Genomic DNA, 17,715 nt, shown 5'->3' on the forward strand with positions numbered 1-17,715 from the left:
AATAAGAAAACACACCACCCCCCCCCCCCCCCCCTCCATGTTCACAGGCAGTCATGGTAACTGTGCACTGTCGCTTTTAGAACCAGGCTGCTGTACCACTGCCAGAGGCGGTGATGGAAGATGCCTCTGTGCATCCGAGTCACCTCCACTGACGCTCTCCTCACTAAAAAATAGGCTGTAGCAATAGCATTACACTGAATTTAAGTTTCTCTTCTGGATCTCACTGTGGAAGTCAAAATTGCTTCCTTTACTGTGTAGCTTAGCAACCCATAAGAAATTCCTTATATACAAAGCTCCTTATCATACAAAAATAAATTGGTGGGAGGATAGATGGTGCTGGTTCCCTGTGTCAACAATGTGAATATAGCTCAGGGCAACAGTGTACCTGCATCAAAGGATCTTGAAGGCATTGCTGTAACAGGTGCCGTTCCCAATGGAAGAAAGACTTCATGGCGCTACCTGATTTTCTTTATGGTACACTAATATTTTGTTCTATTTGTGGCTTAGTGACCATGTTCATGGAATCTCATGATGGAAAACAATTTTTTCAGCACACTCTCACTCATCATTTCATAGTATCTTCTCCTATTTTTTGCTCCTCCTGACTCTGAATAATTCCACCATCTCCCTATCAATTACATCTCTGTACTGTGTCACAGACTTTTCCCTAAGGAGGATCAAATCCGAACGCTTTGGTTAAAACTAACAGTTGAACCTGATGGGCTCTGGGATGGACAGGGAAGAAGCAGTGAAATAGTAGAAAGCTTTATGGCGAGTCCGCAAGGACTTTGTATTTTCCTTTGTACAGTGAATGCGTTTGCTCATGCTCCATTTCAATATAGAATGCCCTAATTGGAAATGCCACACTAACTAGTGAGTACCGTGGTACTGGAACACAGGGCAGACTGAAGACTGATGGGTTTGCATTATTAGATGGCAGAAACAGCGGGGCAACTCGTAGGAAATATGATTTCATTTATATCCACCTTGTACAGTGCTGAGGAGACTGACATATGAAAGGTGTATTAGGTTGCAGACACCTTGCGAACAAGTATTTTGAAAGTACATTAATATTTTCAGCCCAAGAATTCCCTTCCCCTCTGCACCCTCAGAATTTCACCTTCTCTATGACAAAGCTGGAACAGGTTTCCCCAAATTTTCTCTTAACTTCCAGATATTCCTGATGTGACGTCCCGAGATTCACCAGTTTGACCCGTTCCTTCTGCATGTCATCCCACTGTGCAGGGAGCTCTATTAACAGCTTGTCTGCGAAAGAGAAACTGCATTAACATCACGGGTATCAGCTCAGCTTTGTAGGCAGGTCTTACGACCCAACCGCATACAGAGGGCTGGGAGGACAGTTCCTTATGCAGTACTTTCAAGAATACTCCAAGAGTTTGCATTTATCAGAATACTCATTCGATAATCACTATGAAAGGTTTTTTTATTAGCAAAGCTGTCCTTTACCTTCATTCTTTGGCACGCGTTGAATATTTATAGTATTTCCTTGGTCATCATTAGCCTGTAGAGAATTCAGATCCACCTTGTAGTTCTTCTTGTTAATTTTGACAGTAAGATGTGGTTTTTTAGCTATTTTGGCATCCTCCAGCTTCATGTTCGTCACTTTATCAAAAGCAACAAAGCTATTGTTGCTTCCTGGATACCTCCATTCTACCAGGTTATACACAAGCTCTGCCTTGCATTGCTCCTCTTTAGCATCCTTAACTTCTTGGATCATTTTTTGAACTTCCATAAAGACAAAACAGACGTCCCTGCTAATACCAGAAATTTTAATGCAAGGAGGGGACTGTTTATTTTCAAGCTGAATGATAACACGCTTTCTTCTCTGGAGATCTTCCAAAGCAGCAATTCGACTCTCATCAAAATTACCAATTAGGTCATCTGAAATACTGTTTTCAAACTGTTCCTTTAAAATTAAATCCTTTAGCCAGGACTCAGTTGCATCCACATTTTTTTGGCTTTCTCCACAAATTTGAAATGTGGCTATATCAACTTTCTTCTCCAAAATCATGGGCTTTGTCTTCCCAGTGGGTTGCTTTTTGCCCCAAAAAAATGCTGTGAAGACATATAATATTATTAGTTTTAAACAGAAGTTTAGTTTAGTTTTACACACCCATGCACATGGAAAACCCATCTACTTACATGTTATCAGAGACATCCAGGAATTTGTTTCGGGTGAATGTGCATCTTCTATTTTCTTCATGCTTTCGTAAAAGTCTCTGAGCATATGTGTCTGGAAGATGACGATTTTAATTTTTTTCAAATGCTGTACTGATCTGTTGCTTGCAAACTCCACTATAGCTTCCAACATGCCATCAGCTACTTTTGCTGGACTCTGTTTTGCATTACCTAAACAAAAATAAAAGGCATGCATCGGTGTACTTAAATCAAGGCAGCATCCAGAAAACAGAGACCACATCCCCAACTCATACAGACTGCTGTACCTCTCTCCTCTCCTATTGTGCTTTCTGGTCAAAGCCCCAGGCTTAACCTCAACTTTATACTTAAGTCTACCGAGCTCCAGGAGCTGAAACCCTACACAGACCCAGGAACCCTTTCTGGGATTTGCCCTCCATGTTTACTTTGAGGATCCAGCAGCACTTCAGCCTTAGCATCCCTCTGACATTTTTAAACACACGTATCACCAACTCTATCCCCATCTTTAAACCAGGTACTAAAATAAAACCAAATCAAAATCAGCAGAGGATTTTGGCACAAGCCTGCAGTGTATTTCAAGGCAGCAACTTGGAACACCAAGCTCAAAACAATTGCTCCCGTTCCCCTGCAGTGAGCCTGATGTGTAACCTGAGGCTCATCCTGGTGGGACCCCTGCCCATTTCACTGACCGCATCCCTTGGACAGCCATCTAGACTCCAGCACGCAGGTGATCCTGGCAGTCCAGGGGACCTGACCTGCCGTAAGTGTCACTGTGGTGTCCAAACACTGACCCACAAACCAGCTCTACCCTAACCTGCCATGCTGAGCAAAGACCAGCTCATGATTTCTATTTCCAGTCACAGGGAGCCTTGGTCCAAGAAAGGTATCTGGCTTTCTCTAAGTCCTGCTCCCTGACCTAACCAGAAGACCAAGCCTGCCTCTAGCTCTCTGCTGGAGCAGGTAGGCTGAAATAAAACCTATAGAAGGCATAAACTGCAGGTATTCTGTACCCAGCCCGCGATTTCTGTAGTCAGCCAGGCAAGGTTTTGGTCTTAGGACAACTCCTTTGCCTACAAACCCCCATCCCAGCCCTTCCATGTGGTTGAAATCCCAAAGCAATGTCTCTGGGAGGTTTCAAGAAGGGTGCAGTGTGGCCAGCTGAGATACACAGTCTGTTTGGGGCAGAATGTCTTTTATGGAGCAATACCTTTTCTTTAGGTGTTCTTGCTCAATCCAGACTTACACTTTTTAAAAAGCAGTATTTTTGAAGTATGCAGGCTGTGTTTGAACTGGCTACAATGCACTTTCACAAATCACAGTTTACAGAGCTCCTTGCACAAGCCTACTGTTACCCATATCAGAGGTATTAACTCTGTCCCAGTCCTCCTCGCTTTCCCAAGAAAACACAAACCTGTTCCTATTGCCGGGAAGGCAACAGATTTGTACATCTTCAGCTCACACTCGTTGAGCACTTTGGAGACCAGACTCTTCACGTTGTCCTTGTAAACCACATGGATGATTTTACTGCACAACAGATTTCCACCTTTTGTAGTAATAAAGCCATTGTGCGGCTGCTTAGCTGGAAGACAGGAGATAAAGAAGGAGACATGAAATGTCCAAAGTCACTCTCTTCTGGTAAAACAGCTGGTTATATTGATGCTAGAAGTGGGAAAAGTGGCGAGAAAGCCACTGTGAGCTATATTACCCTGGTTTTAGTTGATTCTGGTTTTCTCTGTAACTGTTCTTACTGCAGAATTTCTTTGACAAAGTAATTCAAGTATTTGTGTGTTTAATTTCCTGAGATCTCTGCCACAAAATTGTTTCCTATTAAGTACAACTTCAGAATTCATGCTGAATTTAAATACAGCTCACTTTTATTTAAAAGCACGCCAGTAGAACAATTCATTTACAGGAGTAATCCTTTCTTACGCCACTTTTTCCTTGAAAGCTCAAACTCTTATTCTGCAGGAGACTTGAATGGTAAAATAGTATCTAGCATAACGACCAACCAATCCAAGAACTGTGATATGGATTGTTTTGTTTTTTTTTTTTTTGCAGAGTGCTCGTGTGTGATTAGAAACACCTCAAAATGGAGAATGAATGGACTGAAGAACAGAGTTACATACCACTTCACTGGTTGCAGAGGTAACAACTCACTGTAAGGTGCTTTGCAGGCTGAGCAATGGGGAAAGCCTGCAGAGTCAAAGGCTGGAAATAGCCAGGAAACTCCATCTTGAAAGTTAACTCCTGGACTCAGAGCAGGAACCTTTTGTTTATGCAACCAGAACATGTTCCCTTCTGCGCTCACAGAGGCCAGCCACGGTGAGTTGGGATTTTACTGCTCTACTGGTCTGGCAGAATGCAGACTACAGAGAACTCAGGATCAGGGTGATAAGCAGAGTTAGTTATATTAGAAATAGAAAATAATTACCTAATTGTGACTGGAAGCCCAGCTTTGCTATTAGCTTTTAAAAGCCAGTCCTGCCTGTGCTGACACCAAAAGACAGTCTCCTACCACTTTGCTCAGTTTCAAAACTCAGCTCTCCTATAGCTGACAATAAATGAGCTTAAAAATTATGCTCAGCTCAATGGGACTGTTTCTGTTCCTGCGTCAGGAAGACGTTTGAGTAATTTCAGGAGTCAAGAAATTACATTAACTTCCTAGCACTTATTAGCATCAAAAAACTGTACCCATCTTCAGCTGTGAAAAGAAAAATTCTTGAAGTAGGTATCAAAACAACAACAGGACTTTTCAAAAAGTGAAAGCTTTTTTTTAGATAAAATAATTATACCATCAAAATAGAGAATTATTAATTTTTCAGAGAAAACAAAAAAAAATTTAATTTAATCAAACAAAATAGTATGCTTTAACGTACCATATTCATCACATTCATCCTCTACCTCGGAACCAGCAGCATCCATAATTGCTACGAAGACTCCTTCAATTATAAAGGGAAAGCATACACATTTGTTAAGTCACCTTAGCTTTGACATCTTTCATGCTTGCAGTTCACAGCGTCACCCAAGGATGCTCTGCCCCTTACAAGTCAATTTACTGAACTAGGACTTTGGCTTATGGGGAAACATTTTTGGTTTTAAACAAGAAAAATCTGGTCAGATGCCTTCTGTTTGAATAGTTTGGAAAAAATACATGGAATATTCAGGACATGTAAAAAACCTGTTTAAGTCCTTTTTCCTGACTGATCACAACTCTACCTCACCTGAAAAATACTTCAGAGAAGTTTCAGAAGACAATTCTTTTCCCTGCCCTCTTCTAAAACTAGCCCAAATCTATTGCTAAAGAACTACATATTCAATACAACACCTGATGTGGCGTCAAATGTTGCATTTGATACGTTTACAATAACCTCTGTATCTTCGTCGGTAATATCTCCAGCTGTTATTTGCAATGTAACGGAACCAATCTGCATTTCGTGATCTCCCAGTGCCTCAGTGGAAGCAGGGCTAATGAAACCTGCAAGGGAAAGAAAAATACCTTAAAAGACTTGTCCTCTCCTTCAGGGTATTATTCTCTTCCCTTGATGGAAACTTCAACTTATCCTTCTAAGGCATATGCTCTAGATCAGTCTGATGGACCTAGAGAGCCTCTTGTCTTTCTCTCTACTCCCGTTCTGAAAGCAGGAGGGTGCAGTGTTCTTTTCATTTAAGTATTGTGAATGGGAAACCATTTCTATTCCTGTAAATCCACACAATAAAAATTCAGAAAGGACTCTTTGGTTTATCTAATCTGACCAACTGTCACAACGTTTCCTGAATTAACTCTCACAAGAAATGGAGTATCCAGCTTAAGCATGGCTGGAAATGGAGATCCCATCACACCACTTTTGTAAGTTACATCATCTTTACCCTCACAGGTATAAAACTGTTCCTTTCTGCTAGTATAAACTTATCTAATTCGTATTTCATCTGCACGCTCAAGCTGCATCTCACTGACACTCACAGCTACTGAAAGGAGCGAGACAGTATTTTTATGAGTAAGCCTCTGCTGTTGATGCAGTCTGCATCAACCTATGTTTTTGTTCTTGTGTCACACTACCGGGGATTAATAAAGGGAAAGGAAGTTATCCACTCTGTATATCTCTATACAGGAGATTAAAGGTACAGAAACACGTTATTTATGGCTTGTCTGGCAAGTGATACCAAGCTCTTATACCCTTTGAGTAGGACAAACGTAACAGTTCTTCTACCAGGGTATCCTCTTCCAAGGGATAAGACTCCCTGAGGTATGAGTACGCTCTCAAGAAACCAAATTCCTCTTTCAGATTTTTGCAAATGGAGCTTAAGAATGTCGGTCCTCTAGGAGGAAAAAAAATGCTCTGTGTCTTGATGACATTTCTTCTATTTCCCGATACATACAGAACTTCTTTACAGTATTTACATTCTCCCTTGTGTCCCACCTCCTGACTCTACACAACTTACTTGACTGTGGTGCTTCAGCATTGGAACTTCCAGCTACCCTACCTCCTAGTTCAGCGGTAAAAGCCTAAGAGAAAAAAAAGGTACCAAAGATAGTATTTCAGAGTTTGCACACTGAATATTCCCATAATCAGCATTAACAGTCACGTAGCTCTTGCTGAGCCACCTGAACACATTCTACAGTCACATTCCGGTATCATTCATAACAGCGGAAGGCTCAGTGTGGACAGTGTGGTAACAGATACTGTCTTGGTGTTGACAAAACTCTTCTGTCAGAAGGTGAGCGAGGTGTTTACAGTACCAGCGGCAGCAGCAGCGAGGCATCCCACTGTTGCTGGCCCACAGCAGTAAGAAAGTGCCAAATTATCCCCTTAAGAAAGCAATATAACTAAAATACATTGTAAAGGCATAACTAGAACAGTATGCAACAGACGGCTTTGTCCTGAGAACTACCTGGATGTTACCCGTATCTTTCGGATGCAAGAGAAAATGAACTTCCTGGAGCATCCTGCAAGAGTGGATTCTACTGAACTGGAATACCACATCAAACATTAACTTAGAAACAATGTCTTTAGGAAATCCAAATCCTCCAGTTCCAACAGCTGGGAAAGCGATCGATTTCAGTCCAAGTTCTTCAGTTTTCTTCAAGCAGAAAAGGATTCTATCTTCTAGGGCCTGTAAAACACAGAAGGCATCATTTAGTATTAGTTCATAGAGGCTATGCTGGTACAAGAAAAAGCTCTCAGTGCATCAAGACATTTTTAAGGTCACTCCAATAGAAGTAAATGGAGTTATCTAAACTATTTTAAATCCTGAAACTTCAGGATAAGTTCCAAATAAATCTGTTTTCAAAATCAATTATTTTTTTGAATAATGACAATGTACCTTCAGGCTCTGTCCTCTTCCTCCATTCCAAACGGGAACTATGGCATGAAGCACAAACTTGCAGGCCAGACCATATCCACTGGTGCAGAGCACACTCTCTTGACCAACAGCCTGATTTCCTGCTTTCTGGTCAAACTCTTCTTGGATCTTCGGTCCAGCCTTTTTCAGCAAGGCTACGCAAAGAGGTCCCACGCCAAACTTCAGGTCTGTGCCAACACTGTTGACAATAACATCTGTCTGCAAGAAAATGACAATGAAAATATCCATACCCAGTCTTCAAGTAAAAATATGCATTGAGACTAACAGCACGGACACGAGACAATGCACAGCACAAAAACATGAGGCCAGAGGAGAAACAACCTGGTTTTCAGCACAGCTTCTGCATACCAAGTATTCCTGACCTGTAGGAAACCTGTGGTAAGCAGCATCGGAACCACTGTAAGCACTAACACCGCTGTGAGCAGGTCATCCATCCATCTGTCCATCCAGGCAGAGCCATCAAGCCCTCAGTGGAGGTAAGGCTGTGACTCACCTCGTCACGAGCCGATGCCACTATGTGGGCAGATGAAATAACCCAACCTCTGCCTCATGCCCTCTCCCCAGACCCAGCCTTTCCTACATTTCTGTACGAAGAACTGCTGTGGTATTGCTCCTGCTTCTCTGTCATCATCACAGGATGCAAACTATCTGCATAGTATAAGGTACACGTCATGTAGAAAGTGTAATGTTCCTCCTTTTAACTCGGGTGGATTTTCCACACCTTATCAGAAGAGCAGCACCTCATGCACCAAAATGAGGTGAAGTGAGGTTGCTGTGCTCTCATGAAGTAAAACAGGCAAAGCCCCATGTCTGGTGTTTGCTTTGCGAGACATTTTAATTACAAAGTATTTTAAATGTGTGTCATATTCAGGTTTTCTTTTTACATCTAATATTGCTCTTTTATTGGAATAGCCTTTTACAGGCACCAAAATGACTGAAACAACCAATACTGAAACAATGGGACAATAATAATTGAGGGAGATATTAAACTCTCAAAGTACAAAAATCAGGTGCTGTTGACAAAGAGAGATTTATCAAGATGCACTCTGCACCACTGACGAAAGGAACAAAAGGGGAAAAAAAACCCCAGCTGCCAGAGGTCTAAACCTCGGCTTAGCTCGCATGCAGCCACCCTGTCCTTACATAGCAATTGCCTTCTAACACAATATAACCTACTGTCCTCCCTTTTTTATTTAAATTCAAAGACGCCCTTCACATCAAGTTGAGAGGAAGCAGAAAATTAAAGACCTACTGTGGCTTCCTGAACATTTTTCTTCTCTACTCGGATCCGAAGTCCTTCATTTGTTCTGATCATCTGCCAGTCATCTCTGGCCATCTGCAGATCCTCTTTTCTCTTCTTCTTCTGGCTTTTTCTCAGCTTACAGTTTTCCAAACGCGCTGTCAGCGATGTTGGGGAGGACGATTTAGGTGCAAACACTGTTTTTACTCTCTCCCTCAGAATCTGAACTGTCTTTTCTGCACTATCCACAAGATGAACCTCCTTCAAGCTGCTGTCCCCCATGGATTCTTCCAAGGTCTCCTTGATGGAGGACACAATTGAATCTCCACAGGTCTGCAGAGGGAAGCCAAAACTTCCTCCGCTTATAGCGGGCAGAGCTATGGAACGATAGTTAAATGTTTCAGCCAGTTGCAGACTTTTCTTCACTGTCTTTTTTAACAGGTACACGCACTTCTCTGCTTCCTCCTTCCTCCACCGGGGTCCAACAGCATGAATGACGCTCTTGCAGGGCAGGTTCCCGGCGCCCGTGATAACCGCGCACCCAGGCTGCAAACTCCCGTTTTTCCTCACCAGCTCGTCACACTCCTGTTGCAGCTCTGGACCAGCCGCTTTTAGCAGCGCCTCCGCGAGCCCACCAATGTGTTTTAAGTCTTCATTAGAGGCATTTACCACAACATCCACAGGATGAGCGCATAAGTCACCTTTATAAACCGCTATTACAACTCCATCTGGCAGTGTTTCCTTGTAGTAGAGCTCTCTTTTCTCTTCATCACCAACTTTTTCACCTTTCTGGTTTTGGTTTTTCACTTCCTCTTTTAGCCTAATTAAGCAGTTAAATTTCTGCTTTGCCTCAAAAACATATGAATCTTTCTTATCAGTGAAGAACTCACCGGCTCCTGGTTTATCAATTGGCACATTTTTCGTGTAAAGGGATGAGAGAACTTTTTCCAGCATGGTAGCTGCTTTTGGCACTTCTGCTCTTGGTCCGCTCAGGGAGATGCATGGTGTCGTGATGTCAAAATGTACTGTCACACCTTTCTTCCTCATCTCAAGATAAACACTGGATTTTTCCTTCTCTACAAACTGCACTTCCACCACTGACTTAGCTGGGACTACTTTTTCCATATGTGTGTTTTTATCTATAAAATCATTAAGGTTCTCATAAACTTCTCTTACGGCCTTAGAAAAGCCAGCAACAATCACTTTATTTTCTTTTCCAACAGGTTCATCAATGAGTATGGTTTTCTGGGAAGAATTGTACTTCTTACACAAGGAGGCAATAAGACTCCTCCACTGCTCCTTTTTAATGACCTCACCATCCTCCACGTTGATGCACTTATATTCTAAGCTTGTCTTTATTTGCTTTTCTGCTTCTAAAAGATCTGTGCGAGCATCTCCAAAAAGCAACATGGCATCATTCTGAAGCTCATAAAAAGCATTAATTTTTTTCGTAGTGAATAACATCTCTGACATTGTTTTATTATCTACGAGGCATAGGTAGCTGAAAATATGGAGATCGATGGTCACTGCTGTACAGGGCAGATTCATCGCCTTTTCCAGTAAGTCAGCTTTGACTCTGTACACTTCTGCAGGTAGTCCACACAACTGAACCGTTTTTTTAACGTCGTCATAGAAGATCTTTAAGCCCGGATATTCCTTGTGAACGTTCTCTTCTAGCCCAGAATTGCGCAGGACGGTGTACTTCCCTGGGACCACCGACACCGAAATTTCTATGCTCTGTTTTTTTCTCATGTTTTGCTTCATGGCTTTTTCCATGCATTCCCTCACTTCTTTCTCTGCACTGTCCACTGCTGCTCTGTGGCCTGCAATCACCACCATGTTCTCAGAGATATCAGTTACGATCAAACCAACATCTTTCACCAATCTGTTTTTCACATCTTCCCAATCCCCTGAATCGACTTTACATTTTACAGCGACGTAACGTGCCATGATACGCGAGAACTCAGTAGAAGCATCTTGCTTCCACGTCTTGATCAGCTTAATCATTGGCTTTTTCTGCTCAGAGAGAGACGATGATGGGCACAATGTAATTTCTGGATGTCTGCTGTCTGCCTGGGGCCACTTTAGCTCACAACAGCAAACTGCCATTTCCTGGGTTATGTCTCGGATCAGTTCAGTCTGCCTTTGTAAAAATTGCCACACATACGGATCTAGCGGCACCATGATGGGGTCTGGCATCTTGAGAGTCGGTCTTGCTGCTCCATAGAGAGCTGTTCCCAGGGAGTGGTAGTATGGATGCACAGAAATCAGTGCCTGTTCCAGTAAGTGCTGCTTTCCCAAGACAGTGTTGAGATCTAAAAGTCAGCACACACAGAAACATGCACACATATATCATTAACTTCAAACAGAGCAAATGACACTGTTCTCTTCATCTGAAAGCTGTAATGATGTCCTTCTGATTCCCAAACCACTCTGTAGGGGACAAGATTAAAGGCTTGGCTCCAACTAGTTTGGTAAATATGCTTGTGCCAGGACGCACCTGCACAGCTACGCCTTGCTCCCCTCTCCTGAGGGAAGCCCACCACAAAGCAGGGCCACACCAAGTTACTAATATGAAATATACTTCCTACACTCAGATTAAAATAAAACTCTTTGTGCCAATGCATTTTTACTTTTTTTTGCCTTTTCGGTTAGAATGGACAACGGAAAGGAATTATAATGTTGGCAGAGACTTAAAACCACATTACAATGATCCAAATTACATATTAACTTAATGTACAAAATATTCTTAAGCAAATTCTGAGAGTCAAAAGAAAAAACAATCATGGGGCAGACCTCTGTAATTAAAAGCAAAGGCATTTACTAAGCCAGGAGTCTCCCAACACAGATATTTACCAGAGATAGTGCTGGTGCAAAAATGGGACAGTGATTCAACACAAGGAAGAGTAACAAATCTGTTCTTTAGCTCTGTTCTTCCCTGATAATGAACATAATTGACCTTAATTAGTTTCTGAAAGCTGAAGTCCTTAACACACTCTGCTTCCTGTGTCGCATCAACAGCTAAGCACCACGCAGCTGCTTACTCACTCTCCCGCTCCCAGTGGGATGGGAAGGAGAATCAGGAAAAAACCCAAAAAGGTAAAACACTCATGGGTCAAAATCAGAACAGTTTAATAACTAACATAAAATAATAACAACAGTAATAAAGTATGGTGGTAGTACTAGTAATGAAAAGGGATCTAACAAAAAGGGAGAGAAAGAAAACCCAAGGCAAGGACAAGTCAGGCACATTGCCACTGCTCACCACCCGCTGACTGGTACCTGAGCAGCCGCCCCCCTCGCCTCCCCCCAGTTTATGTACTGAGCAGGAGGGGCTGTGCTAGGGAGTACCCCTTTGGCTAGTCCTGGCTGTGCTCCCTCCCAGCTTCTTGTGCACCTGCAGACTAGCAAAACACGGCAAGTTGAGAAGTCCTTGATTTCCTGGCCACAGCTAAAAACATCAGTGCGTTATCAGCGTCGTTCTCAAACCAGTTCCCAGGCGGAACCCAAAACATGGCACCGTTCTCGCTGTTAAGAAGGAAAATCGGCTCGGTCCCAGACCAAACCGGGACGGTTTCCCTGCAAGCACAATTCACGTTGTACTGCAGATAAAACCCTCTTGTAAGTGGGGAAGAACATCAGTGGGAACAACCTCTGCATGAAGCAGGTATTAAAACAAGAGAGATTCTGAAACCCCAGATGTGCAGCAGCGTTTCTACATCGCGAGCCCTTCCCAGGACCAAGGCAGTGTACGCTGCCTTTAGCAACAGCAAGCCAGGCTTCTCCTAACGCCCACATCTGCAGTGATCATCTTTCAGGTCCTCTGCCTGGGAGCATTTGGTCAGGAGAAGGACAGCGTTACCTTTGCGGTCACAAAAAGTAACGATGGCTGAGTTCTCCTCAGGGAAGAGCTGGACGTCTGACACGGGCCCCCCTCCGTTCCGTGCACTCTCAAAGTAAACGGCGATGTAGTCTGTGGAAACACTGGCCGGGACATTTTCAACCTTGACGCTCTGGGTCAGTTCCAGCACCCTGGCAGTCATTTTGAATTCTTTGACTCGCTTGTGTCGTGTGCATTTTTTGACAAATTCTTCAGTATCTGTAAACAGAAGATCAGTGTGGAGTGACCACGTTTTCCTGGGTCATTATCAGCCCTGGCCATCACTTCTGGCAGGGCAGTGAGCCGAGTCTACTTCTCCCTGTATTTGGAGCAAAACTGCCTTTGGTGCCAAGTAACTCCGTGTGGTAATAAAAAAAGAGGAAACGCACACAGCTGCGTTACTGCTATTCCCAACCACTACGCTTCTCTTCCCTTCTCACTCATCCTTTGCATAAACTAAGCACTTCTCACCATTTCACTGTCTTCTCAATAATTTGCAGAAATCCCCACACTTGTCTGCTTTCAATTCTTCACCATCTAACCCAAAATAAGACAGAGACAACGAAACATGCTCATCCAATTTCATGAAGGCACCACAGTTTTCTTTTTTCAGTGTAACCTGTAGATCACAGGCATTTTCATGGAACTGTAGGTAACATTTATACCTTTCTCGAGGGACTACTGTCCAGGTCCTTTTCTGAAACTGTCTGAACTTCTAATGGGAAGGGGATCAGGCTCTGAAAGCTCTTACTCACATACATACAAGGAAAGGAATGACGGTGTTCATCCTCTCTTACCAATGCGTTTTATAAAGGTAGCTACGGCAACATTTATTTCAGGTATCACTTCCACAGTGAAGTCATCATCTACTGCCAGGCCACTGATGTTCTCCAACAGCATACGTAAGAAATTTGGTTGGCAACCTTTTATGTTTTCAAACACCACTGAAGATGAGGTCTCTGCAGGCTTTTCTGTGATGTTCTCTGCAGAGCCAGCTTCCTCCTGGAGTTCACTGTTCAGAACAAAACTCTCTCCTTCCCGCAAGGCTTCTGCACCATCTTCAACAGAAAGAGAAGTAAGCCACATGATGCACTGGTGCACATTTCCTCGGCTAAACACATTTACCTCACCCTTTCTCTTCTTTCCTTTCCCAAAACAAGAAATCGTCTAACCAAATACCACAGGGTACCCCGGGACACTCTGGGTTCCAGCAGAACCCCAATACAATATTGTGCAGGGCTGCAGGCAGAGTCTTTGGTGGCACAAAAATAGCCATGAGTAACCAAGTCCAAGATCACTGTTATGTCTCTAGGTCAGAGACACCAATAAAATAAAATCTGGCTACAGCTGCTCAGGCATTGGTAAGGGTTGGGAGAGACCTCCAACCTCTGCATCTGCTTCTTAGCCTGGATGCAGCCACTACAAGCCCAACCATAGCTCAGGACATCTGCAGGCACGCATAGGCTCTGTGTGACTCAGTACAAAGCTTCCTGCTTCCTGATGACCACTATGCCCTGCCATCAGGGCTGCAGGACAGCGCTGACGGACCCCTGTGCACAAAAGGCTGGTAGGGATGTGGATAGAAAATATAATAGGGGTGCCTACGAGTACCCCAGGAGTCCAGCGGCTGCCACAGGAAGGCACATCTCCAGCTTTGCAGACAGATGAGGGCAAAGGTGGGAAAGAACCTCCCACATGCAGAAGACATGTTCCAGCGCATTCGAGATGGCCATATCTGCAAACAAAAGCAGCTCTCCACTCCTTGCCCTAAGGAGCACAAGCAGGAGCATAAGCCCCTCTCAGTCGGGTAAACCAGCACATCCCCACAGCACAGCAGGGACACAAGCATTGAATGGAACCGCATGCTCACTGCCCTCACTCTAAACCTCCAGGGCCACCACCTCTAGCTGTGACAGAGGACACTACAACTGAGGGGAGAGAAGCTCGGTGGAGCAGTTGTATATCTGACTGGGGAGGCTGTAAAGTGTCTGCTTGCTTTTGCCTCAGAACATCGCAAAATCCCTAAATGCTGGGGTAGCCCCCAACAGGTTGGCTGTGGGGGCAGCCTCAAGGAGAGGCAGAGTCACGGGATGGCTGGAGCAGGCAGCGCCACAAACAGGCTGGCTCTGCCCACTCTCTGGGTTTACAAGAACAACAACTGATCAACATTTCGAGAAGACAGCTGCTTTTGAAGGCCTGCCAGCACAAGCCCAGCAAGAGGAAAACAAAAGAAATAACTGCAGAAGCTGTATCTCTACAGATGCTCCTCATGAATTTCTGGATCACTGACAGGAATCATCTGCTCCACTACAAGCAATGAAGAAAGTACAAAACAGCCAAAACTGGAGGCCAGCTTGACCCAATGCAGTGGTTAAGAGCAGCATCTGCAGGTTTTCAGTGTCCTCCCTAGTACACTTAAAAAACAGTCAGTGGCAGCTTTGAGTACCTAATTCTGAAAGGAGGAAAAATCCCCAAAACAGCACCGAACAAGACTTCGCATGGAAAAGAGAGGGAAGTAATTGCTGAAGAAGTCCCTGATAAACTGGTCTGTCTAGGGGCTCAGTATTTACTCCCCACAGATGTGCGTATACTCGGGTATAGTTCTAATTTCTAGATTGCCTTCTGAATCACAAAGCTTAGCTAAAACAGGACCTAACCGGGGCATGGGGAGATGCAACGCTTGCCCTTACAGACTCTCCTAACTGTACGGAGCAAAAAGACACCAGGCCTGGGCTCAAGTCCTTCGATCTACATGTTTCTACACAGATTTTATCTTCAGTTATGCAGGATGAGGGAATGAAATCCCTCTCTGGAGATGCTCCTCTGCTTAAAAAGGCTACTGTAGAATTGGTAACAGGCACATGGTCTAAGTCTGGTGAGGTGAATCCCACCCATCCTGGGGGGTCAAGTCTACAGTGTCCCTGGTCAGACATCTTTTCCTCTATCACCTGAGTTCGGCTGCCAAGCTCAGAAACTTTCAGCATAACTCCCTTGCAGAACTGGAGCTGCATGTTGAAAAAAGCACCCAGCGTCTTCATTTTAGGAGGAATCAGCACAGAGAGAGATGGGTGACATTTTACCTTTTGTTTGAAGGTTGCTCGTGGCAGCCAGAGCCTAAAATAAAATGAAAGCAAAACATCAGTGACTGATTTGCCACTCTCACCACTATTTCAGAGCTCTGGTTAGGGTTACAGTTTTTATTCACCTTCGTGGGAACTCGTTTTTCTTCAAATGCCTCCTCTTTAGCGGCTAGTGCTGCTTCAGGCCCGGTGACAATCAACTTCAATTCTTTTTCTCCCCAAAACAGCTTATGAGACTGTCTCTCAAGAACTCGTTGCTTCACTAAATAAAACCAAAAAACCTCAGTGACAATCTGAACAGAAATTTTACGTGACATAGCACTTTTCCACCATCACATGAGGATGTATATACTGTCCCACAAAATGGAAGAGCTTTAAACTTACAACACTAACACAGCACACACGAGGCTTTCCTCCTGAAAAAAAAAAAGGGCAGCAGAGGATACTATTTCTGAAAAAAAAAAAACCCAAAAACCACCAGAGCTGGGAAGCTCAGCATCACCACACGTTTTTGGGGTGGTGCTCAGAGGTCAGCCCCACCTTGGGGCTGCATCAGGAGGGTCCTGATACTGCCCCCACTTCTCACACACTCTCTTCCAGACAGTGTCAAAATGGCTTGGAGCTGTATATCCTGAACTTACCAGCTGGGTGAGTCAGCAACTGGAAAGCATGATAAAGCAGAAAATGAAAAAAGTATGTTTATGCACATACATGTACAGGCACGTATATGTATACATTTAACTCAACTGCAGTGTGACTAAAAATGACTGCAAGGTTCAAGCAAACTACTCAATTGAGCTTCCCTCCCAGGTTTACCAGACTGCAAGGCTCAAGAAAACTATGCATCTGAACTTCACTTACAGGTTTATTACACCACTGCTGCAGGTTTTCACAGATACGACTAAAGAATGCCTTATTAGTACTCAAAGAGCAAGAATACACTAAGCAAGAATACACTAAGATGACCCAAAATGCAATAAAAATTACTCGCACTTTAATTACTGACATTCACAAACCTACAACATGCTAAATACCCTCTCACCCCTCCAGGCAAGGGTTCTGAAACCCAGAAGAGCGACCTTGGCCGGTCCTGGCTAAGGGGGAAGGGTCTCCATACCCTTCTGATGTTCCTACCCAAAACTCATGTTTTTTACACCCTGTCGTACCTGTCGTTTGGCAGGGGTGTGCCTGAGCGATGATGCTCTCTGGAGTGTTTCTCATCGGTGCTGTGAGGGCCCTTATCCTCCCATGAGCAAGATTTAGCAGGTACTCGTTCTTTTGTTAATTTGGCGATGTCTAACACTGAACAGTGGTTGAATGGGGCTCAGGACACCTTACTTGTTACGGGATTTCAAGGCTTAACTCTGTTCTGTTCTCAGCATGATGCAGCATTCAGACAACAACGGGCTAAGCTGTTTCCGCAGCGCCCCTCAAGCCGCCTCTGCACGGATAAGGCAAAGTGCGAAACGAAGCTGAGGGGAATTAACGACCCCCCCTGCATCTGTTCTCAGAAATCTGTTCAGCTAGTTAGTCCCAAACATGCAGGTAAGTGTTTTCCACCTTGCTGCATGTTTATATAAATACATGCATATTATCTGTGCCGTATTTTTAGTATATATCTGTAACTGCAGTACATGTGAAGTTATATTAAGTTACGCTTTATTATTCCAAGAACAATCTAGAGAATACTACCCTGCATCAAAATTAATATATATGCATATACACTTGATAGGATGCATTCGCTAACTTATAGCAGAATTTATCGAAGTGCGAGCCAGAGGCTAGTACTAAGCGCAGAATAAGCACGTATCTGTCAGAAAACACAGATGATATCTTCTCTATCGCGCACTGCTGGTTGCATATGACACTCTATACGACAGACCCGCATATCACCTACTATGCAGCATGCATTACGTCAAATGCAGTAATTCTGTGAACTCTGCAAACCTGCAGGAACTTTGGACTCGAGAGTTACC

At 43.7% G+C, this 17,715-nt stretch overlaps 1 protein-coding gene across 1 annotated transcript in view; it reads right to left on the minus strand.

Moving 5' to 3' along the window:
- LOC104490543 (poly [ADP-ribose] polymerase 14-like) overlaps positions 1–16,960 on the minus strand; it is an 18,980-nt gene extending 2,020 nt beyond the window's left edge. Inside the window, exons 1-15 of the mRNA XM_010132842.1 lie at positions 16,906–16,960; positions 15,865–16,001; positions 15,740–15,773; positions 13,457–13,717; positions 12,642–12,878; positions 8,792–11,094; positions 7,501–7,737; positions 7,069–7,290; positions 6,619–6,682; positions 5,504–5,653; positions 5,055–5,117; positions 3,590–3,757; positions 2,164–2,370; positions 1,468–2,076; positions 1,121–1,266 (exon numbers count right to left, since the gene is read on the minus strand). Coding sequence (XP_010131144.1) covers positions 1,121–1,266; positions 1,468–2,076; positions 2,164–2,370; positions 3,590–3,757; positions 5,055–5,117; positions 5,504–5,653; positions 6,619–6,682; positions 7,069–7,290; positions 7,501–7,737; positions 8,792–11,094; positions 12,642–12,878; positions 13,457–13,717; positions 15,740–15,773; positions 15,865–16,001; positions 16,906–16,960 — 4,893 coding nt within the window. The remainder of the gene's footprint in view (positions 1–1,120; positions 1,267–1,467; positions 2,077–2,163; positions 2,371–3,589; positions 3,758–5,054; positions 5,118–5,503; positions 5,654–6,618; positions 6,683–7,068; positions 7,291–7,500; positions 7,738–8,791; positions 11,095–12,641; positions 12,879–13,456; positions 13,718–15,739; positions 15,774–15,864; positions 16,002–16,905) is intronic.
- Positions 16,961–17,715: the final 755 nt, after the last annotated feature.

This window comes from Buceros rhinoceros, unplaced genomic scaffold (genome assembly GCF_000710305.1).
Source record: "Buceros rhinoceros silvestris isolate BGI_N320 unplaced genomic scaffold, ASM71030v1 scaffold10833, whole genome shotgun sequence".
In the NCBI taxonomy this organism is placed as follows: domain Eukaryota; kingdom Metazoa; phylum Chordata; class Aves; order Bucerotiformes; family Bucerotidae; genus Buceros; species Buceros rhinoceros.